General features: G+C 41.5%; 2 protein-coding genes across 4 annotated transcripts; both read right to left on the bottom strand.

The window, feature by feature from the left end:
- Positions 1 to 2,112: 2,112 nt before the first annotated feature.
- LOC310997113 (hepatitis A virus cellular receptor 2 homolog) lies at positions 2,113 to 6,497 on the bottom strand. 3 transcript variants are annotated; one of them, XM_083986726.1, is made up of 7 exons: positions 6,456 to 6,497; positions 5,308 to 5,640; positions 4,356 to 4,436; positions 4,170 to 4,234; positions 3,918 to 4,005; positions 3,434 to 3,461; positions 2,113 to 2,281 (listed from the first exon to the last, which is right to left on the bottom strand). In XM_083986726.1, the coding sequence occupies exons 1-7, from the start codon at positions 6,487 to 6,489 to the stop codon at positions 2,143 to 2,145; spliced, it is 768 nt and encodes a 255-aa protein (XP_083842852.1). In that variant the 5' UTR covers positions 6,490 to 6,497; the 3' UTR covers positions 2,113 to 2,142. The 3 variants fall into 3 exon arrangements, with proteins under 3 accessions (XP_083842852.1, XP_083842854.1, XP_083842853.1); XM_083986728.1 differs by having other exon boundaries at positions 3,918 to 4,002; XM_083986727.1 differs by lacking the exon at positions 3,434 to 3,461 and having other exon boundaries at positions 3,890 to 4,005.
- Positions 6,498 to 8,013: 1,516 nt separating this feature from the next.
- LOC310996846 (15-hydroxyprostaglandin dehydrogenase [NAD(+)]-like) lies at positions 8,014 to 22,375 on the bottom strand. The gene is made up of 7 exons (XM_083986346.1): positions 22,204 to 22,375; positions 20,233 to 20,356; positions 10,044 to 10,150; positions 9,588 to 9,684; positions 8,909 to 8,985; positions 8,664 to 8,821; positions 8,014 to 8,548 (listed from the first exon to the last, which is right to left on the bottom strand). Exons 1-7 carry the CDS (start codon positions 22,294 to 22,296, stop codon positions 8,431 to 8,433), a joined length of 774 nt encoding a protein of 257 aa, XP_083842472.1. The 5' UTR covers positions 22,297 to 22,375; the 3' UTR covers positions 8,014 to 8,430.
- Positions 22,376 to 24,304: the final 1,929 nt, after the last annotated feature.

Genomic DNA, 24,304 nt, shown 5'->3' with positions numbered 1-24,304 from the left:
GGAGGAGCCTCCGAAGCCGTTGCCTCCGGAGACCGCGTAGGCTGGGTCCTCCGAAGGCTGCAGCCCCTGAATTGAGACACAGCTACGATTAGTGTGGTTCATCAGTAATGCTGCGTTCGAGACAACTCGGAACTCGGAATCTCCCAGTTGAGAACTCCGATTCCTGACATCAAGCTGACTTGTAGCTAAGGAGGCATTAAAACATTACAAAGGTGTAATTTTCAAAGAAGCATTTTAAAGGGGTTAGCTACAAGTTTAATTCCTCCTGGCCAGTAGCCTACGTGTCGCACTCACACTCGCCCGCTCTCTCTCCAACCTTCAATTGTACTGGTTGCCAGGTAAAGCTAAGCTAACATTAACCATATTTAACGAGCAGCTGCTCCGGTGTTGACAGCAGACTGGAAACACATCTGAATCATTTCACACTAACTCACCTGCAGACGAACCCAACAAACCCGCAGCATCATCACCGGAAACATTACAGTAGGCCTACCGGCTGACCGTCAGTTAGCATTAGCATTAGCACTATACCATTTTCTCCACAGAGCTACCACGATCTGGCTCCCCCTGAGCTCCACCTCACGTGACATCAACGTACTAATGCTGTTGGTGCAGAGATCATTTCATGTCGACGTTGCCAACATAGATCCTAAATATTTATAGGTTTAGACCGGTCAAAATTTATGACACAATTATTCATATAGCCTATAAATGTTATTTTCAGTAAAAAAAACACAGGCCTACTTTTACTCTACACCCCTTTAGACGTTCTGTGGATGTAGCCTATTATTTTTGAAAAATATCGTTTTGATGAAAAAGTTGTAGCTATAACCTTTAAAACAATTAAACAGATCATTTAAAATCATGAAATAACATGAATTTTCTGTGTTCCACAACATCAGTAATCTGTAACCCTATGTAAATATTGCATATTTCATAATGTTTTAATGTATTTGGGCTTTAAAAATGCATTTTAATTGATGTTTTACAATTGAACTGATACTCGGAGAAGTCAGGGTAGATTTATTTTCTCCCACTTTACCGAGTGGGAGAAGCTCCGACATGATGTGGCGTTCGTTTGCACTCTTTCAAGAGGTCAGAAGTTCTGAGTTGTGTCGAATGCAGCATAAGAAGCGTAGTCAATATTTAATACTTTTTACTCCTACTACTACTCCTACTACTATTTAATAATAATTGAAAATGTTACAGCTTTCAAACAGAGTGACATGACTTTTTCATTGGTCCTGAAAAACCACCTGTGATTTTTGTTTGTTTGTTTGTTTGTTTTTTTACCATTTTTCTACATGAAGCTTACAGAGGTTCTGTAAAAGGGCGCTGAGTCTCTTAAACACTGACATTCATACATAGGCCTACATAAAGACATGAAGCTGATATAAACCTGCTCAGTAGATTTTACAGACGCCATTAGTAGAAAATGTACCATTCATTCTTTCATTCAGTTCAGATTGACCTGAGTCATCTAACAGCAACTCTCTCTGAATGAGCCCGTTATCCCCTTAAGTCAGCATCGATGCTGAAATTACCCACCCAATAAACAAAAGTAGACACAGAGAGCTCCCAGGTTTCTTTATTATTAATGGATGAAGCAGGAAAAATAAGTTTACTGTAAATAATTAAAGTTGCTCGTCACAACTGTATGTACTTTGATTAGAACAGTTGTTTGAGTCCGTCCCTCACACACCTTGTCCCAGACCAGCCAGAGTTAACAACATGTAACGTGAAAGGTCGTGAAAGGTCGTAGTAAGTGTTGTCCCGTTCCTGTTTATAGCATCTGGAGCCCTCACAGACCGTCACACTCACACAGTTAAGTCAGTGAGCGTTCAGGGCCTGAGTCTTCTTCTTCTTCTTCTTGAGCTCCACCTGTGGTGCTGCGTTCAGGTCACGTGACACACAGAGAGTCTGGTGTTTATGAATCCGTGAGTGCGTCTGTTATATCTCAGCTGTGGCCTGACGCAGAGTCGCACACTGTGCTGCCTGGGATCATGTTTCCATCTTTTAAAACATCCAGAGAATGCGATTAAAGAAAACATTTATGCTGTTGCTGGTTCTGGGAAACATTGCTATTGTCAGCTCATGGAGCTGGAGCCGCCCCCCACCCCCTCCTTTTCCTCTCCTTGTTGGTCAGCGGGCGTGGCTTCGGGGTTCACGGACATAGTCGTACTCGCCTCCGTCACCGTCACTGTCGATCTGATAGATGTTCTCCACGGCGGAGCCTCGGTGTTGGAGCTGCAGCGTGGATGAACCGTGGAGCTGCTGAGGCCTGAGACACAGACACAGAGTCACAGCTCATTAGTGAATAAAGAAGAGAGCAATGTCATTTGGCGCTTAATGTAAAATTAGGGTGATGTTGTGAAACAGGAAGGACAAACTTCTCACTTTGTTTATCTTGAGACCAACTTGAGCCATTAACCCTTAGCAACAACAGCACAGGGCGTCAGTGGTTTTACTTCACATGCGTCATTTTGACTCTTCACCAGTCCTAGCTTGTGACTGTCACATCATCAAACAGAGAGGAAACCTCAGAAGTTTCCTTTCCTCATCTCAGCCTCAGCCTAGCAAACCTTTTTGCTTCCTTCTGACCCCTCAAACAAAGCCTCAGTGTTTTTTTCTGACATTATGTGCTACTTTCATTTTTATATTTGTGTGGTTGTTGTTGGAGATGAAATGAAACGATAAAGTTTCTCTTTCTGCTACTAATAAAGCTGATGGACACCGAGAACCTGCACCATACACACATATGTATATATACATATACACAAACGCAGGCCTCACATTGTGTTTGTAGTACTCAATGTCTCACAGCCACCTCTGCTAAGTGTTAAACGGATTAATATTATTATTGTTGTACTATTATTGTTGTTTTATCTAACTGTCTACCCTCCTATGTGCAGCACTTTGGTCGACTGCTGTCGTTTTAAATGTGCTATACAAATAAATGCTGACTTGACTTGACTTGAATATTGTCATTATTTTGTGTATGTGTTAAGAACGTCAGTGTGAATAGTGTTGTGGACAAATCAGTTTTCAGGACTGTGTGAGTTTTGTTACAACATCGTTTTTTTAAAGGCAACTGAATTCACTATTTCTCAGAAACCATGCTACCGAGTGGTTTTGTGGTTTGGGGTCGTTTGACATTTCAGAGCGGCTGAGCGTGAGGACGATGCTGAGTGTGAAGATGATGAAGACGAGTCTAAAGACGGCGGTGGGGACTGGTGACGGTTACGGTGATGTAGGTAAAAGCGTGTTGAAGATTTGCAACAGCTTTGCCAACTCGTCGTCACAATGTTGAGTCACAGAGAGAACGGGAAACCCAATGGTGTTCGATACCCAGCTCTGAATCGAAACTGCTCAGACATCACTGTTTCCATAGCAACCAAGTTAGGAAGAAGTTCACAAAGAAATTAAAACTCACATTTTGCTGAGCTGCCTCTTTTTGATCACTGTGGAGACAGACATGATAAAACATCATCAGTACAACCAGGTTATAGACCGAGCCCGTCCTCAACCTCTCAGCTGCTATTGATTATTGATTTCCTTCACTTTAAATCTAACATCCACCCCTAACCTCAACAATAGACCAACATGATCTCAACACACATCACTACATTGCTTTACATTGTTGAATTATAACTATTATGCAACATAATAATGTATATTATTAACATGTTTAAATCTTTGTAATATGTATTACATATGTTATGTTAATGATAATTATTAATGTTTGTTAACTGCTCAAAGTAGAACAGTATTAACATGTTTTTTTTTTAACATTTCATATATTTCAAGTCAGTGAACGCCTCACATGACGTCCATCATGACCGACTGACTGCTGCTTCCTCTGTCGGTCAGAGGAGGTCGATCAGTTGACGTCCATGTTGAACTTTCCCATAACTTACCCACAATGATGACTCCGCACACTGTGACGAGAACTATCAACCCGAACAGAACACACACCACCACCACCAACACCGAGCCACTCGCCTGCTGGCAGAAGACAAACAGAAACACAGAAGTCGTGTGAAAAGTGTGAACTCAGTGTCAGTGTGAAGATGACAGCTGTTGATAAAGACACGCAGTGACAAGAGATGTGGTAGAAAAGTGTCGTATTTTTGACACAGGAAGTGTCTAAGTCTCTGATAATGTCGCACCTCGGCCTCCAGGCTGCTGGTTCTGCTGGGGGAAGTGAGACGGCTCTCTGGGGAGGTCATCTGACCTGAGGACAGGGAAATGAAAGCAGATGTTTTTAGCACAGCTGTGTCAGCACCGTGATGTCACAGTGGGAACAGATGCACAACTCAGAGTGGACCTTAATGTGTGTGTGTGTGTGTGTGTACCTGTGCTCTGTCTATCTGTCGTCCTTTCTGTCGTTTCAGTCGTCGTCTCTGTGTCTGGAGCTGATGTTGTCATCTGTGGAGCTGAACCAGGTCAAATCAAATCAAATTAACATCAGATCATCAGAGACTCGTCCTGACACTCGTCCTCTCACATGTGTTGTTTTATTGGTTCAAGTGTGTTCAAGGTTTTCAGTGAAACTGACAGGACTGACTTCACCTTCACCATCAGGATCAGAGTAAGACTACGACTTAGTTAGTCTTAGACTGAGACTAAGATTCAAGTTGGACTAAAGCTGGAGACACACTGTAATTTTTTGCCCGATTTTACCCAAAATTCATAGTCGGGTCTAGTCTGCAGACTCTGCACCAGTCGACACTAGTTGGGGACAGTCGGCATGGCAAGTTGGTGCAGAAATCTATTAGTGTGTATTGGGGTACAGACTCAAATTGGCAAGTGTGTGTGAGGTGAACAGACACGCAATTCAAACATGTTCGATTTTTTTGAGCCAACTCTGGACGCAGTCAGGTTGTGTGGACCCAACGGCAAACACGTCACCCACAGCCAATGAAACAGAGGAGCTGCTGTATGTTGTTGGCTGATAAAGCGAGTCACAACTTAACTAACTGCATCTATGACTACTAGCCCACACATCTACACTCCTGAAACTGTTACTCCGTCAGAGAGTTTGGTGCGTTCAGGTGGCTCAGTTGGTTTGACAAATTGTGCAGTCTGTGACCCCTCATCTAGAGCAGTTGGTTGGTAGTTGTCATACAAATCGGTCGGTTAGTGTGTACAAAATCCTAAATCGGCAACGACTGTGAAAATCGCGTATGTGTCCCCAGCTTTACTCACACACAGACTAAGTTGGACTAAGTCAGACTTGGACTAAGATTCAGACAGACTGACCAACAGAAGCTTCCTGCACAAATTCTGGTATTTTTAACATCTCACCTTCTTCAACAATCAGATCAAAGTGATGTTTGGCATCATTGAACCACCCAGGTATATCCACTCTGCATCCATATCGCCCAGCGTCTGTCTTTGTGAGGTTTTGTATTGTCATAGAAATGTCTCCTTCATCCAGTCGTCCCAGTAGCTGATACCTGCTGTTCACTGTTTGTCCATCTGTGCTGATGATCTGGTTGCTGCTGCAGGCCCCAGTGTATGGTAAATCTCCTCGACCCCAACAAACTGACAGGTTTCCATATTTCTTACTGTCGTATGTACATGGCAGAGTGATGTCCTCACCTACTCGACCCACATACCTGTTGTCACTGTGACCAACTGTGGAGACAAGAAACAGGTCAAACAATAAACCAAATTATTAGTCGTTAGTTTCCCTCATTGATTCTGTGGTCGCTCTGAATGTCTCTTTCGGTTCCTTTTGATGGGTGCGGTTGTTTTGTTGAATTGCAATTGCATCACAACTTTTCCCCACACAGGATGACACAGACTGATCATATAGCCTACACTTATACCACTGATCATGAGATAAGGCATAAGAGCATCTTGTGGGTTAGCCTAGATAAAGAGCCACAACAGAGGTGTGAAAGACATAATGTTAAATCACTTATATCCAGACTGCCCCTATATGAGACCGTACAAGTAAATATTTCATCTACTTGCGCACGTGCAACCAGTCGTTGCTGTTTTTCTTTTAACACCGGTGAAACGTGGAAGGGGCAACTCAAAGAACCTGTAAGTAGCAGACCAATGTGTGTGAGGGTCATGAATTAAAATGTGAATAATGAGAGAAATATGAATATTTGCTTTGAAAGTCAATTTACGGCTTGCATCCCCGAAATTTTCTACCTGCACTCCTAAAATTTAAGTTAGGGGCCACTGTGCTCCTACTCCTAGTAAATAAAAAGGTTATTCTGGTGCCCTGCTATCACTAATATTGATATAAATATTCGTATTAACATTGGTAATAATAAACATAACAACTGGAGCTGCAGGTCAAATACACCAAAATCAGCAAGAGGAGGTAAACAAAGTCAGAAAAAGCCACAAGTTTTAACCACAAATAAAAGACATGAACAGGATATTCAACCAATAAGACTGACCAGTAGCTAAATGAATAGATAATGATAAAGTACCTGATAGAAGAGCAAGCAGCAGTATGATCCTCATGATGAGCACTGACAGACTGTCACCACACAAACACACACCACATCTTAAACACAGCTGCTGTGACACTTTGAGTCACCACGCGCGCACACACACACACACACACACACACACACATGCGCGACTCAAAAAGCGGAATGAGCAACCTCAAAGCAACTGATCAAACTAAAGATGGAGGCAGTAGCCTGTTAGCCTATTTACAGTAAAAAACAATCACTGAAAGAAATAAGCATGTTGAAACACACACACACACACACACACACACACACACACACACACACACACACACACACACACACACACACTTATTATTATTTTATTAACACATGAAAAATATATAGCCTATATAAAACTGCATAATAAAAGAGTAGAACAACAAAGTTTTATCTGCTTTGTGTAATTATTGTTTGAAAATAAAGAAATAACATAAAACAAAACAGGACTAAAAGACTTTTACCGTTAATATAATACATCCATGACTTTTACAGATATGATTCCTCGTCTAAAAGCAGCAGACATGACAGTAACGGCGCCACCGGGAGGTCCGGGCTGGTACTGTAGCCTAGGTAACAACAACTGCATCCTAGCAACCACCCGGAGATACCATGGCAACCAGTTCATTAATTAACAACGTAGTAACTATGACGTGATGACAAATGGTTTTTACTTGATCAGAAAACTAACAGGAGACTTTAGCTTTTTGCTTTCAATCAGTGAGTCAAACAAATGAAACACTGAGGGAATATTTATATTAATTATGTATTATTCATTTTATTAATCCAAGTTGAGCTGACATTATGATTCATTGTTTATCATCATTTTCCTGAATTAGCTGCAGTAGTTTGGTCTTAAATGAAACGAAACGACTTTCTGACTTTCTGTCTGAAAATAAATTAGTCACATTCTCTGACAAAAATGTGTCATCTTGGAAATAAGGGAAGTTATCAGTCAAATACACCTCATTAGTGTCTGACTGCCTGGACACGTGGCTCACCATCACCATCAGACGACAACTTCCTGTTGACAGCTTCCTGAATCTAAAGTTTCACTTCATCAGAAAGTAAAAAAGATGAGAGAAAATCTAGACAGCAGTTCTGTTCATTTATATCAGGACTCGAGGAACAGCGGGAACTGGGCTCAAACCTGAATGGAAATAAAACCCTAGACTTGAATGACAACAAAGTGGCCTAAAACTTTTTTGCACAGTAGCCTACAAATATATTTATTTATTATGCACAAACAAACAAAGGTCTGACTTTAGAAGCAAAATGACAGCACAGTTTGATAAAATGAACAGGAATGAACATAAGAAAAATGATGCAATCTGCACAAACTGATGTTTTAAGATGGACACATGGAGTAGGCTACATTATTATATAGGGTTAGGGTTAGCCTATTATTACTATTGCTCAGGGGTCATTACAATAAAAAACAAATTCTAATCAAATACACACACATGCACACACACACACACAATCACATTTTCTTCATCTTTTTTATTATTATTTACTGTATTTTGGTATTTTTGGCAGTATCACTTTTAATATTCATTAGGTGAGGATTCAAATAAGCCCTTTGGGTTTTTCGCCTCCCCTTGCACTGTGTTTTACTTGTCATTTCTGTATATATTTCTGTATATTCTTACGTAAATTGTGCTAAATAAACTAAACTAAACACATTTAAACAGCGACACCCTGTGGCTGTTACACAAAATTACAGTCTAGCTTCTGGATTTAAAAAAAACTATATTTATTTTATATATTCCAATAAATTTATGGCATAAAGGAATGCAAGGTTTTCCATTTCCTTGTCTGCTGTACATAAAGCACTTATGTCTTGTTCATTAAAGTACTGAGAGTCACTACAGCTGCATTTAATGCTCCAGTCGAGGCCGGTCGGTGCTGCAGGATCGTGTTGTTGGTGATGTGTCAAAGCCCAGAGCTGCTAGAGGGGTGAAGGAAAAGTCACGTATTTCTTCACATTGGGAACGATGAGCAGCGCCTCACCGTTCTTTGTTTCGTCTGTTAGCAGCTCCAGGATGCACTCAGCCACCTCAGACACACTGAAACACAACAAAACAAAAAAGGTACAGCGATGTCAGTGAACGTGCACGGTCGGACACAACGGTTTAATGGAGTCACAGAGTTGATTTCATGAAGCTTTGTGCAGAGACTCACTTCAACATCCCGAGTTTTTCTACAATTTTATTGGTTGTGTCCTCCAGGTTGGAGAACTGTCCCAGTTTGGACGTGATGGTGGAGATGAATTCAGTTTGGACGAAACTTGGGCAAAGGACATTGAACCGTATACCGTAGCCTGACGCTGTAGAGGCAGCCTGATAAAACACACACACAAAATATTACACAACTAAACAAAACCCAATAAAAATATGCAAATAATAATAATAAGAAATCAGACTTACTGCCATAGCTCGAGTGAAGCCAACCACTCCGTTTTTAGTGGCCGTGTAGACAGGGCAGCTCAGTAAGGGAGAGAGACCTGGACACACAGGTAAAATATCAGTCAGTAACAAGGTCACAAAATACTGTGCTATAATACAATACAAGTGACAAATTTCAGTTAAGCAGGATTTATTTTGTATAAGTCTATTTATAGGTAAATCCTCCAGACTAAAATAATGTTTAAATAATAATAACGTAATGCTGTGACTGTCTCACTGTCGGTTTGCAGGGTTTTCTAACATACTTAGTACAAACTAAGTGTTGTTGTTTTTTTACACTGTCATCATCTTATTACGAAAACATGGAAGAATAATCATGTTATAATAATCTTGTGGAGATTTGATCAAACAAGAGTCAAGATGTTAATTTTGAGAAACAAACAGTTAAATTAATAAATGTACATTCATACATTCAGTATTTATCTACATACTTTTTATTGGAAAGAACTCATGTCATCATTATGATTGTAGATGATCAAAACTGAACAAAGTCTTTGAGCTCGGTGCATCAAACAACAGCTGGATTCATATGCAATAATAATAATAATAATAATAATAATAATAATAATTTAAATATTTTAAATATATGGTTGTATTAATAGGTTGTCCACTTTTCTGTGATTGAACACCTGAGCTTTACCTGCCATAGACGCTGTGTTGATGATGACTCCTCCCCGACCTCCACTCAACTTGCTCATGTGCTCCAAGGCCAGGTAAGTCCCTCTGATCACACCCATCTGCAACAACACACAGTTGATTATGACATCACTCCATTCATGTCCATTGTTTGAGTCACTACCGGTTGTGAAATGAAAGAGAGCAAAAGAGTGTGTAAAAATCTCTTTCATTCAGATTTATGTTGCCAAATTATTTCTTCACAATTTGACGTTAAACAAAGGAAATGTCAGGTTTTCCTGTTTGCTGCAGCGCAGACGAAGCTTTTGTGAAACTGTCAGGGAGCAGTGAATAATGTGTGATTATGTGTGAGATCTTCTTCCCCCAGTGGGAGCGGTGCCGCCAAGTAAAGTAATATAAAGTCAATAAAAGCAGAATCAGAACCAGATGCAGGGTGTTGTTTTTTCTGCTTCTTTCTCACCAGGTTTATGGCGACAGTTTTCTCCCACGCGCCCTCATTCAAGACGCCAGCATTGTTGCACAGGATGTCCATTCCACCAAAGGCTTCTGTGGTTTTCTGAAACGCAGCTTCACAGAAGAAGAAAACGAAGAAAAACCGTTTCCAGTTAACTTTCAAATTTCACCACCAAGTTACACATGCAGCTCGTCTGAAATGGACAGAACATCTTTATCACTCAGCAAGAACTTTTATTATCTATTTTTCATGTAAAGTCACTAAGATTCAGAACATGTGCTTCAACTGGTCGCAGTAAAGTCTGGTTGCTCTGAGTTTTTATTTTGTGTTTTTGTCGTATGTTGTCAACTACCAATGGATCCTTCTGTGTGGAGAGGAGTAGCCTATATTTCTTCTTTCATTGAAAACAAAGGAGCAGGTCTGGAGGATGCTTCTTTGTACTCCACCTTCTCCCAACATAAGGATATAGCTTACCATAATAGGCATTAACTGTTCGACATTAACATGAACAACCCATGTATCTGTTAATCTAAACAATTCCTGTAAGGGTTTAACATACACAGTTCATGTTTTACGTCAATGAACATGAGACAGGATCTAGCCTATAGAGTTTTACGACCTTACATTCATCCTCCGGACGAAGCTAACATAAACTTAGAAAAGGCTCTCACAGGAAAAATGTGAACAACACTACACCAGCTCAGATGATGATGAAGATGAAGATGTTTTCATACTGCTGCTGGTACAAAGATTAAAGGTTAAATCTTGGAGGTGAGATGTAGGCTACTGTCCGTCCTTTCTGCTGTGAGGAATCATGGGAGATAATGTCAACTCTCTGCCCAACAAGAGTGGTGATGAGCTGGAGATGTTGGTGAAGACTCAGAAAGTAGACTGCTGACGTTCTCCATGAAGTTGTTACAATACGATACAATAAGAATTACTTAACTAATCCCCAAAGGGAAATTAATTCATCTGACAGCTCATCTAGGCTACCATTAGCAGAAGAATTAAAAAGCCTGATGTCTGAAGGTAAAAGGATCTTCTACATCTCTCCGTCCATTGAGCTGTTATGAAGTGGATGATCCCAGTTGTTCAGAACGACCTCCACCATCAGGGAAACATGACTGAAGTCTCCTGATATTATTGTTATTAAAAAGTGCCTCAGGATGTTTAGTCTGTATCCTAGCAACGGCTTCATGGAGACCTTCAGCAGTTGCCATGGGTGGGATGTTCACAGGTAGGTTGTTGTTATGATAATGAAAACATGTCTCCAACATCTCTAGCGCATCATCAGTCTTGTTGGGCAGAGAGTTGACATTTCCCATGATGCCTCACAGCAGAAAGGACCGACAGTACATCTCCACCTCCAAGACTTTAAAGGGATAGTTCAACATGTTGGCAAATTGGCCCATTGCCATAATCCCTATAGTTTTAGGAGTAGGTTTGTTACCTTTAACTATCCCTTTAACCTTTAACCATGAAAACACCTCATTATCATCATCTCTGCTGGAACAGGGAGGCATCCTCCTTTAGTTTTCAGAGGAAGAAGAAACAAACTCCTCTCCACACGGAAGGATAATGTGTTACAAAATACAAAAACACAACAAAAATAAAGTAAAGGTGGAGAAAAAACTCAGAGTGACTACACTCTGCTCTGCTGCTTCCAGTTGAAGCACATGATCTGGAATAAGCTTAACACCTTGATGGACGGAGAAGATCCTTTGTACCTACAGACATCAGGTGTTTTAATTCTGACAGAAATGAATTACACTTTGGGGATTGTAGAGGTTTAAATAATGTTAGCTTGATATCTTGCAGTGGCTTACTCAACAGTCTATTGCTAGCAAGAAGTTGCTTTCCACAGGCAGTGTCTGTAGCTAGCCCAGCTGTGCAGGTCAACAAAATCCACTCTGGAAACGTTTTTTGTTGTGAAGAAAAAATATAAAAAATCTTCCAGGTTTATTCCACAGGATTACAAAACAAAGAGGCTGGCTAACACACTTGTAGCAACTAATTACTAAAAAGCAGGTAAGAAAACCGTTTGCTTCTCCAGTTATCAAGCTCTGACTGCCTGCTCTCAGATCAACAGGAAAATCTCACACACCGATGCGTTCTTAAAGGGGAAGTATACCTTTTACCAACATATACCGAATCACATAAAAAACATGAATACCAATATGCTTTTAACATTTTTAACCACTATATAAACTTATAAATGAAATTATTAATCATTAAATCCTGTATACTTGTGTATTATTGAATTATGCATCTTCTTAACACATTTTAATCATATGAACTGTATTTCTCATCATGAACTCTACTTCTGCCTCTACATACCCGGCCCCTAATTGCTTTCTAGGGCAGAAACAATTACAACTTATATGAAGAAGGTCTTTCTTCCTAGTAACACAAAGCAAATAACACTTTCAATCAGGTAAGTAACAGTCCTTCTCATGCTGCTTCTTGAAGTAAGCAGAGCTTTGTTATTGGCCTCTCAAGCTCATTAGTCTTTGTCTTGACTCGAACCTTGCGGACCATTCCATGTTCATCCTCCATAGTCTTGACGATCCTTCCCATCAGCCAGGATCCCCTAGGCGCTGATTCATCGACGATCAAGACTACATCTCCTGGGATGAAGTTCCGTGATGGGTGGTTCCATTTCTGTCTTTTCTGGAGTAGAGGGAGGTACTCTCTGGTCCAGCGCTTCCAGAAGAGATCACTCATATACTGGACTTGCCTCCATTTTCTGCGCGCATAATTGTCATCTGTCTGGAAGAGTCCCGGTGGTAAGTTTGGTTGAGTCTTCAGCAGCAGCAAGTGCTGTGGGGTGAGAGCTTCCAGATCGTTCATATCATTTGAAGGCGTGGTAATAGGCCTACTGTTCAGAATGGCCTCACATTCACAGAAGAGCGTTTGAAGACCTTCTTCATCCAAGCTTTGTTCTCTCAGCGTAGCAACCATGATCTTTCTGATGGAGCGGATGATTCTCTCCCACACCCCTCCGTGGTGTGATCCGGATGGAGGATTGAATATCCATTTGATGTCACGCTGGAGCAAGCTGTTCTCAATTTGTGAAGTATTCCACTCCTTTATAGCCTTTCTGAGCTCGCGGTCAGCTCCGACGAAATTAGTCCCATTATCGGATCGCATTTCCTTCACTTGACCCCTCCTTGCGATGAAGCGACGCAGAGCATGAATAAAGGAGTCTGTTTCCAGTGATGTCGCCATTTCGATGTGGACCGCACGACTTGCGAGACAGGTAAATATAACCCCGTACCTTTTTACATATGATCTTCCTCGTTTTACATTGAATGGTCCAAACAGATCAACTCCACTTCTGGTAAAAGGTGGTTCGTCCGGTACCACTCTGTTTCTTGGTAAGTCCGCCATCATTTGTGTGCCTGATGCACCGTGTTGTCTTCGACAGGTAGTACAGCGAGACAGCATTTTCCTGATTGATGAGGGGGCGTCGATAATCCAGTATCGTTGACGTACATGAGACAAGACATGATTGCGTCCGCTGTGTCCCAGTCGCACATGTGCATCCTGGAGAATCAGATCAGCCACACGATGGTCTTTAGGCAGGAGCATCGGGTGCTTGGCTTCGGCCGGCATGGATGCTCGACTGAGCCTACCTCCAACACGAAGGATTCCCTCCTGAAGTTGCGGATTCAGTCTGCAGATTCGACTACTTTTCTTGACGGGCTCTTTTCTCTGAAGAGCAGATATTTCCTCTTGGAACTTCCTTTGCTGACAATGGCGGATGATATCCAGCTCAGCTTGTCGCAGATCATCCAGAGTCAGGTAAGTCTGTTTGAGACTCTTCTTGTATCTTGTCATTTCTTTGTTCGCTTGTTCTTGGTCCTTGTATAGTTCATTAGTTTCTTTTCTCTTCTTTGACAGATTTACCAGGGTTCCTTTGACTCGAATGAGCCACGCCACCGCCTTCTTTAGCCGTATCCAGGAAGAGAAGTATTCTGTTAGTTGCTGCATTACATCAATGCTTTCTTCTACTGTCGTAGCATTAACGAGTATGCCTTTCTTGACCTCAGGATCCGCCACTGTGAGCTCCTCTAACTGAACATGCTTGTCCGGCCATTCTCTTTCTGGCTTGCTGAGGAAGGCAGGCCCTGAGATCCATACCTCGTTCTGCACGAAGACACTCACCCTTTGTCCCCTGGAAGCGTAATCAGCTGGATTCAACCGTGTGTTGATGTAGCTCCATTGCTTCACTTTTGATGCTTGTAAGATTGTAGCGACCCTGTTTGCCACAAATGTCTTAAATCTCATGTTCTCGTTTGCTATGTACTTAAGTACGGCGGTGCTGTCTGTCCAGAACTTGGAATCTGACAGCGGAAGCTGCAGTTCTTTCTTTAGCGTGATGTCCACCTTCACAGCTAAGGTAGCCGCCGTCAGCTCCAGCCGCGGAATAGTCGTGGGTTTAAGAGGGGTAACTCTTGCCTTTCCCAAGACAAATGAGCAGTGTATCTTGTTGCTGCTGTTCTTCTGAACCAGGTAAGTCACAGTACCGTAGCCTGTTTCGCTCGCGTCACTAAAGTGATGTAGTCGAGCCTCTACTGTTTCTCCAAACTCAGGTGGCTTGAAGCACCGGTCCACTCCAACGTCGGTGAGCTGCTGAAGCTCTTCCATCCACCTTGACCATTGTTGTGCAAGATGGTCTGGCACAGCGTCGTCCCATCCTGTTCTCAGTCTGCACAGTTCCTGCAGGATGTTTTTGGCAGGCAGTATGACGGGAGACAACATCCCCAGTGGGTCGTAGACTGAACTCATCATTGACAAGATTCCCCGTCGGGTGAGAGGCCTCTGCTGGATGTTCACGTGGAACTTAAACTGATCCGACCGGATACACCACTGGACCCCTAAAGCCCCCTCGATGGCGAGTGATTCCTGGTCAAAGTCGAGGTTTTTGACTTCTGTTGCCCGGTCCTCTTGTGGAATACTTGACAACACATCCCGGTTGTTGGTCATCCATTTCGTTAGTCTGAATCCTCCTGTTAGACAGATGGCCTTCAAGTCTTGGTACAGCTTGACTGCTTCTTGTTCGGATGCAACTGATCTCAAACAGTCGTCGACATAGAAGTTACATAAAACTGTATCCACTACTGCTGCATCAAAACTGCTCTTGTTATCTTCAGCACACCTTCTCAAAGCGTAACTCGCGCAGCTTGGTGAGGAGGTGGCGCCAAACAGGTGAACTTCCATCCTGTATTCTTGCAGCTCTTGTGAGACGTCGCCGTCCGGCCACCACAGGAACCTGAGAAGGTCAGCGTGTTCTGGTGGCACTTTAACTTGATGGAACATTGATTCCACATCCGCCATTATTGCAACCTGCTCTTGACGGAACCTTGTTAAGACGCCGATGAGACTGCTTGTCATGTCAGGCCCTTGCAGTAGTTGTTCGTTGAGTGTGGTTCCTTGGTAAGAGGCTCCACAGTCGAATACCACTCGTATTTTCCGCTTTTTAGGGTGGTAAACACCGTGATGCGGGATAAACCACACCTTTCCATCGCTCCGGTTTAAGTCTTCAATTGGTACTTTTACAGCGTAGCCCTTGTCGATCACCTTTTTCATGAAGCTGACGTAGTCTTCTTTGAATGTCTGGTTTCTCTGAAGCTTCTTCTTCATGTTGAGCGCTCGTTGCTCTGCCACTGCTCTATTATTGGGCATTTTCACATCTTTGTTCTTCAACGGCAAACCAATTGAGTAGTGGCCGTTGACCAGCTTGGCTGATTCCGAGACTCGATCCATGAAAAGCTGGTCTTCCTTGGACATTTCCAAATGCTCTGATTGAGCGTTCTCCGGAAAATCACACTTGAATTGCTGAGCCCATAATTCTTCCAGTCGAGCCACTGAGATACGATTTATCTTAATCTGTGGGCATCCATGTTTTGTCCGACTTCCAATGTTCTCACGCAGCGGTCCGTTTACGGTCCATCCCAAGGCTGTACGTACTGCATACGGCCCATCTTTGATGCTGCGGATTACTTCCTCTGGTTCAAGGGCTTTCGCCACATCAGTTCCAATCAGAAGACCGACATCTGCATTGATGGAAGGGATTCGTACACCTTGCAGATGTGGCCACTTATCCACGTCTTCTTGAGTAGGAATGTTCTCTTTACTCACAGGGATAACCTTTTGTGCAAAAACTTCTGTGAGCCCGATGAAGTCATCGCCTTCTAGGCTGCTCACTTCTAGGTCTGGTACAGCTTTGCAGGAGACTGCCTTTTGTTCTCCCATTGTGGTGAGTAGGATGTTCACATTTTTTCCTTGCAGGTGAAGGTCATTTGCCAGCTTGTTAGTGCAGAAGGAAGCGTTACTTCCTGGATCCAGGAATGCATAACAAGTCAGCACCTTGTTTCCCCTCTTTGCCTTTACTCTCACAGGAACGATGGCGAGGATGCTATCAGTACCCCCGGCCCCAGTCTGGGAGCTTGTGTCCCCTGCATCCACGAATCCACTGACCACCTTTGGAGACTCGTCCTTAGGCTCCTCCTTCGAAGCCTCTTCCTTTGGTGAGTCTTTGGGTTTCTGTTTTATGTGTAAGAGTGTAGGGTGTGTTGCTGAACATATCTGACAGCTCTTCTTTTCTTCACAGGCCTTACTCATATGTCCTGCCATAAGACAACTGAAGCAAAGTCCTTTGCCCTTGAGGAACTCCAACTTTTCCTTGTGCAACATTTTTTGAAGTTTTCTGCATTGTTCCATGGTATGGTCTCCCTGACAAAAGATACAAGGTTTATTGAAGGCTTTATCCACATTTGTTCCTTTCTCCTGAGTTTTCTTGTTTCCGTCCCAAACACCTTTCTCGGCTTTCTGTGCTTTTACTTCAGTGGCCAGTGTAGTGTAGTTTTTCTTTCCACCTGTCTTTTCAGTCTTACTGTCTGTCTGGCGTCTTGTTTGTCCTGGGATTTCGCCAAACACAGGGTGTGATGCCATTTCTGCTTGCATGGTGATGAACGTTACTACATCTTTAAACTTTGTCCGTCGATCCTGCCTTTTCTGAATGTCTATAGCGACACTCCTGAATCTCTCTCTCAGTCTGTAGGGGAGCTTAGCAATGATCGTGCGCATATTAGCAGCATTTTCCATCTCATCTAGGTACTCAAGGTCTGCCATTGCATTACTGCAGCTTGTGAGAAAGAGAGCGTATGATTCGAGTGCCCTGCTGTCTTCTGTTTTTATGATAGGCCAGTTTAAAGCCTTGTCCAGGTAGGCCATGGATATCTTGTATTTATCCCCAAAGCGTTCTTTCAGAAGTCTCTTGGCTTCCGGATAGCCCTGTTCTGGGTCCATATGAAAGCAACTGCGCACTAAGTCATTAGGCGGTCCAATAGTGTGTTGTTCTAAATAGTAAAGACGATCTTTGCTATTTTCAGTCTTACTCTCTACGCTGTGTTCAAAAGCTCTCATGAAGAGACGATATTCTATTGGATCTCCTTTGAAAACAGGGATGTTCTGTGGTGGCAATGTAGAGAGCTTCTGTTGCCTTATTAGGCTTTCGGTGATGTCGTTTTGGCGTTGCATGACAATAACCAGGTTATCTGTATTCACAGAATTGTCCACTGAGTATACAGGAGCTTGTATGACATGGTCGCCTGCATCTCTTCTCGTTGTGTGGCTATGCTGACCGCCACTGTTACCACTTTTACTGTAGTTGACATCGTACTTCACTGGAGTAGACGTTAGAACATCCATCCTACTTCCTTTGCCAGATCTGCCAGACACTTCTGAGCCTTCGTATTTTTTTAACACGGCCAGTTGAGCATCAGCTGCAGCGAGCCCGGCTTGTAGCTCTAACTCTTCTTTTTCAGCCTTGAGCTGTAGTTCGTGTTTTTCTAAAGCCTGTCTCTTCTTCAATGTAGCTGACTTGGCTAACAGAGCGGCTTTTCCTAACTCCACCTTTAAGCGTTCAGAACGAGCTGACGATGTTGCTGACACAGCACTGACGGATTTGGATTTTTTAGATTTCTTGGATGTGACTGACACGCTATCTTCTGGTTTTATCTCATCACTTAACTTTTTAGCTTCTTCTTGGCGTATCTTAGCCGCCCGTGTCCATGAATTCACTTCTCGTGCAAAGTCTGTGTGCTCACTGTTTCTTGGCTCAAACCAATCCCTTTGATCTGTGTTCATATTCTCTTTATATCCTGTCTGGCAAAATAGGTCTTTAACCTGCTCATTTATTTCACTGAATTCCTTTATCAGTTCTACATATTCAGCCAACGGTTCTTTTCCAATGTTTTCCGCATTCAAATCATCATCCATTAAAGCATACAGTTCGTTCCTTTTATCAGTAAGTTGGCCCAGTATGGCTCTTCTTAAGGATATTTTCATTTGCAGATTATGTTCCAATCCTTTAAGCGTTGGTTTAACAACTCTCTTTTCTTTTTCCTCAGTTAGTCCTACCGTTTCTTCTGTTCCTGTCCCCGCCATGATTGTTTTGCAGTTGGTAATTCCAGTAATTATACAGGTTCCATTTGCTAACCAACAGTCACAAAACAGCAAAGACGAGGCTCATTGAGATCCACTTGCTAGCTAGCACATTAGCTAACTACTCACAGTCACTTGCAGCCTCGGTAGGATGATTGAGAATATTCTTTCAGGTCCCTCGTTGAATCTTGAATCAATCAATCCACAAACCTCTCCAAAGGCTTCTTGTCCAATGTCAAGCCGGTTTTCTTACTAATGTAGAGGTTTAAATAATGTTAGCTTGATATCTTGCAGTGGCTTACTCAACAGTCTATTGCTAGCAAGAAGTTGCTTTCCACAGGCAGTGTCTGTAGCTAGCCCAGCTGTGCAGGTCAACAAAATCCACTCTGGAAACGTTTTTTGTTGTGAAGAAAAAATATAAAAAATCTTCCAGGTTTATTCCACAGGATTACAAAACAAAGAGGCTGGCTAACACACTTGTAGCAACTAATTACTAAAAAGCAGGTAAGAAAACCGTTTGCTTCTCCAGTTATCAAGCTCTGACTGCCTGCTCTCAGATCAACAGGAAAATCTCACACACCGATGCGTTCTTAAAGGGGAAGTATACCTTTTACCAACATATACCGAATCACATAAAAAACATGAATACCAATATGCTTTTAACATTTTTAACCACTATATAAACTTATAAATGAAATTATTAATCATTAAATCCTGTATACTTGTGTATTATTGAATTATGCATCTTCTTAACACATTTTAATCATATGAACTGTATTTCTCATCATGAACTCTACTTCTGCCTCTACAGGGATTAATAAAGTCATTTGTATTGTATTGTATCGTATTAAACTGAATTTCTTTAAGTTTTTAACAGTGTGTCAGAGATAAATGAATAAAAATGAGAACTTGCGATGGAAGTTCCTGTTTTCTTTTACGTGTTATATTGGTTCTGGGAATCGTGGCCAAAAATACAGAATTATCACAGCATTTCCTCAAATATATTGGTCATTTTCTGATACACTTTACTATTGGTGAGCAGAGAGGGATGTTAAACATGTCTGAGTTTGACACTCGACAGATGGTTTATAAATATACAATACACTGACTAAATGTGTGATAAATTAATGTATAGTGTCTCGTTTTTATACTTTTTCTACAGGTAAAAGCTTCTAAATGTTGAATTTGCTGATCCTCTGACCCCTGAAACAGAAAACACACCAGTCATTTTAACCATGCCCAGTTAAAATGACTGGGCATGGTGTTTTCAATCTCTTCTCTCTCTTTGTTGTGAATGTGAATAGTTTCCTCACCCTGTAACTATAATTATCGTAACTGTACACTTCCAGAAACACAATCATCTTGTGCGTGTTTTCTGGTTGTTGTGGACCTGCGGTTGAAACACCCACGTCTTCAGTTTACTGTGGTTCACAACACAAAATGTGGATCTGCCGGAGTTTGCGAAACAAATCAAGAAAGATCTGTTTGAAGTTCATGTGGGACCGATGGACTTCATGTGTTTACAGCCACGTTGGTTTCAGTAAATGACGGTCCAGCTGATTCCTCTATTATATCCTGTAACCTCCCCCAATCATCCACCTCCATAGTTTGTTGTTCAACTGTGTGTGTGTGTGTGTGTGTGTGTGTGTGTGTGTGTGTGTGTGTGTGTGTGTGTGTGTGTGTGTGTGTGTGTGTGTGTGTGTGTGTGTGTGTGTGTGTGTGTGTGTGTGTGTGTGGTTGTTACCTTTCATCTCCTCCTCTGATTCAACATTACATTTCAGGAACAAAGCTCGCCCTTGTCCAAACTCTTTATTGAGAGTTTCCATTAAACTCTCTGCTGCAGCCTCATTCACGTCCAACAGAGCCACCTGCACAGGTCAACAACACACACACACACTGGTCAGTTTATTAGGGTCATATATCTAAAGCCAGTGTCATATCCAACACTGTATTCCACCTTCATGAAGATAATGTTCAATTGTTGTGTAAAAACCTTCACAGTTTTTTTCTTCGATAACAATAAAAATCAAAAGTTACTTCCCTCACACTAAACACACATGTATACATTAGACACAATGTAGGCCTATATCATGATGTCACTGACCATATGAGCCACATGGTGAAACACAACCACTTAATTGTAGAGACACACATTTAGGTTTAGGTACCAAAAAATGCAGCAATGTGAGTTCACCTGTTCAACTAAAAAGGAAGGAAGGAGGAAGAAGAGGAAGGATGAGAGGAAGAAGAAGAAGAAGAAGAAGAAGAAGAAGAAGAAGAAGAAGAAGAAGAAGAAGAAGAAGAAGAAGGTAGGGAGAGGTGGGTGCATAGCACGTGCATGATAAAAAACCTTTCATACACTTCTATGGAGTAATGAACTGGTAATTTTTTTTTTTTTTTTCTGAATAAAAGTCCCTATAATTGCACTTGGAAATACTATTTTGAGTGACACCCCGGAGGGAAAAAGTCCATTGTTGTGAATATTTAATGAATGGAACTCATGCATGTTATTTTATAGTTTGTACGTCACTTTACAATACAGCCAGTGAAGGCTTCATAAGGGCGGCTGGCAGTTATTTGTAAATTTTTCATGGATGGTTTATGAATGCTTGTCACTAACACACACTTTACAGGTGGTGAAGGATTCATAAGTGAATTATAAATGATGCTGCCACGGAAATGGTCCGGTGTCTGGGTAATGTTGGGAACAAGACAGGAACAAAGCAAACAATGCATCAGCTCTGCATACAGGACTTTTTACAGTAATGAAGCCTTTGTACGAGTTGGCATTAGTCCTAGTAGGTATAGGCTGATACTTCCAGATGTGATAAAGAGACTTTGATGAAACATCTGGTACCACCATCAAGTTTTATAAATTAGAGTATAGTTTTTACAAGAGTGTTTATCTAATTTCTCTAATTATTCTATTTTTGTACTACTAACATATGGATGTACATAATTTTATATGGCTGTATAGTGTATAGTTTATATCTGTCCTTACTTTTCTTATCTCTCTTTTATGTTTGCTCTACTATGCCCGTATTAACTATATAGGTGCGCTACTGGATACTTGAATTTCTTGGGATCAATAAAATATCTCAAAGTCCAAGTCATTTGCAAAGGATCTGAGGTGATCTGTTAGTGTTTTCAAAATTGTGCTAAAAACTATAAATTCATTCAACTTCACCCCTGTAGAGCTGATGCACTCTGATGTGCATGTACATGATGATGATAAGAAAGTATGAAAGCACTTTGGTACACACGTTGATAGTAATTCCTTCACATGTAAGAACAAGTCACTCAGACTAAACATCAGCCTCAGTGCAGCAACAGTGAGTCGCTGACAGCAGCTGTTAACACTGTGTTCCAGTGATGTTTTACTGCAATCAAAACGCCAATAAGATCCGTGTGTGTTTTGTTTAAAAACAAGATACCAGGGGCCAGACATTTGCAGCATGAGTCACATTTCCTCAAACCAGTGGCAGTGAGACTTTCGAGTCTTTTGAAATCACAGTTTCCTCCCTTATTGTCAGAAAATAGAAATGTATCTATAAATAAATAAACATTCATAAAGTGTTTCATGCTTAAATGTTAATAATGCTTATGTCTAATATGTCCAACACTGACTTCGGTCATTATACCCTGGGTCATTATACCCTGTTATTTTCCTTACAGCGTCATTAACTCACAGTTAAGAAACAAACTGGACTTTTACCTTTGCCCCGTTCTGCAGAAGAACCTCTGTTATTGCTCTTCCTATTCCCATCGCTGCTCCGGTCACCGCTGCGACTTTCCCATTTAAAGCCATTGATTTCAGGTGTAGATGCTGACAGAAGAGGATGAAGAGGATGAAGAGCAGCAGGAGGAGGACACGCTCAGATGAAGGATCCCTGCAGGAAATATCAAAGAGTCGAGTTGAGTCACGGTTTTACTCCAACACTGAGTCCGCCCATCAAGAATGCGTAACGTGTCATAACCTGCCGGTGCAAAGAGCGCACGGAACATCACAATAACTCACTTTATATGGTACCAGAGGCTGCACGTGCTGCAGGCCAGTAGGACAACAACAAAAAAGAAACAGCTTTATACAAAGTGGGAAAAAAGAAGCAAATTAAAGTGAAGTGTTGACATTTTTTTTGAATGTATGGATAGATTATGCAACAGTCCGGTGCTTTGGGAAACCACACCTTCTTCTTTTTACGTTTTCGTGCCTTTCCCAGTCTGGTGACTAACCAGTGATCAGTCAGTTCTGGTCAGTCCAGGGTTTGATCCTGCAGGACCAGTTCTGGTTTTAATGGCTCAAGGAAACAAGGAACAAAAACGAACAGTAGGGTTTAGATTTTTACTGGATGAAGGTAGAAATTGAAAATCACCTCAGTTCTCTCGTGAAAACAGAAAAAACAGGTGAATATTTAAAGTTGGTAGATTATATCAATGACGTAGTAGCCGGTGACCTTGACAATTTTGGCGACTAATTGACAATAATGAAAAAAAAACGTTTCCACGAGTACAAACCGCTCGTTCTGCATTTTGTGCACGTGATCACTAGATGGAGCCAGAGAGCTGTGCAGCCTGATACACCTCATACTGCTCAATAGCTACTCCCCCCCCCTCCCCCCCCTTTTTTTAATCATCAGGCCTGAGCAATAAAAACAAAATGCAAATGGAGGTTTTAAATTACAACACAGATTTTAATTTACAAATGATTTTAAAAGTGCAAAAATGAAAAACATATCTCAATACCTCTAAAGTCCTATCCATTACAATATAATCATATATCAATACAGCAGTGATTGCACCTGTAGAGTATCTATAGGCCTATTGATTACCTGATGATTAATATGATGTAACAGGCCAATAAGAATTGTAATATATTCAAGTAGACAATATAGTATTGTTTGTATTGTATGCAGTATAATACACACAATACACAACTTCACAATACTGTGAATGTGTGATGTGATGAGACATGAAAATAAAGCATATAACAAAGTATTAAAAATACAATATCAACAGGTTAGTCATGTATATATATAATAAGAGACACTGTGCAGTAACTGACTGGCTGTGTAACAAATTTAATCCAGTTTATTTTAACGTCTCTGAGCTAAATGTGACGGGTCACAAGAAGGAAAAAGAAACAAAGTTATTCTGCAAAAAAAACACAGATTTTTCTTTCTTTTTTCAAGAGACTTTGATAGTTTTGCTCGTCACTCCACACTGACTCAAATGAATTAGTGGCTCAGGAGGTAGAGTGGGTCGTCATCACTGGAGGGGTGGTGGTTCAAAATCCTGCTCCATCCCAGTCACTGGTGTTGTGTCCTTGGGCAAGATGAATGTTTGCTGCTGGTCGGACGCCGTTTGGTGCACACTGGCAGCCATAGTTTACCACCACCAGGTGAGAATGTGGCATGAATGAATAATGGTAAGAGTGGGGCTATATAAATCCAAGTCATTTTTATTATTATTATAAATAGGGAAAATAACTCAGTTGTGGAAAATGTGCCCGATGACGGAGCATCACAGAAACAAATGGGTTTGATTCTGACATAAGATAAAGACTTTAGGAGCTTCTACTATGACAAACTGAATACTCTGTGTTGGTACTTTTTCAGTTCACACATGTACTAAAACTAATGCAATGTAATGTAAAGTAATAATACTATAACTGTGTGTCAGATACACAGCAGATACACTCAACTGCTCTAGGTTTGTTCGTTTCTCAAAAGTCTATAGGGGTGTGTGTGTGTGTGTGTGTGTGTGTGCGTGTGTGTGTGTGTAGCTCAAAGCGTTTCTATGAGCATTCTTTACGTGAC

This window comes from Trachurus trachurus, assembly GCF_905171665.1.
Source record: "Trachurus trachurus genome assembly, chromosome: 14".
Classification (NCBI taxonomy): domain Eukaryota; kingdom Metazoa; phylum Chordata; class Actinopteri; order Carangiformes; family Carangidae; genus Trachurus; species Trachurus trachurus.
Note: the sequence above shows the minus strand (reverse complement) of the source record. Positions and strands in the feature narration are given on the sequence as shown.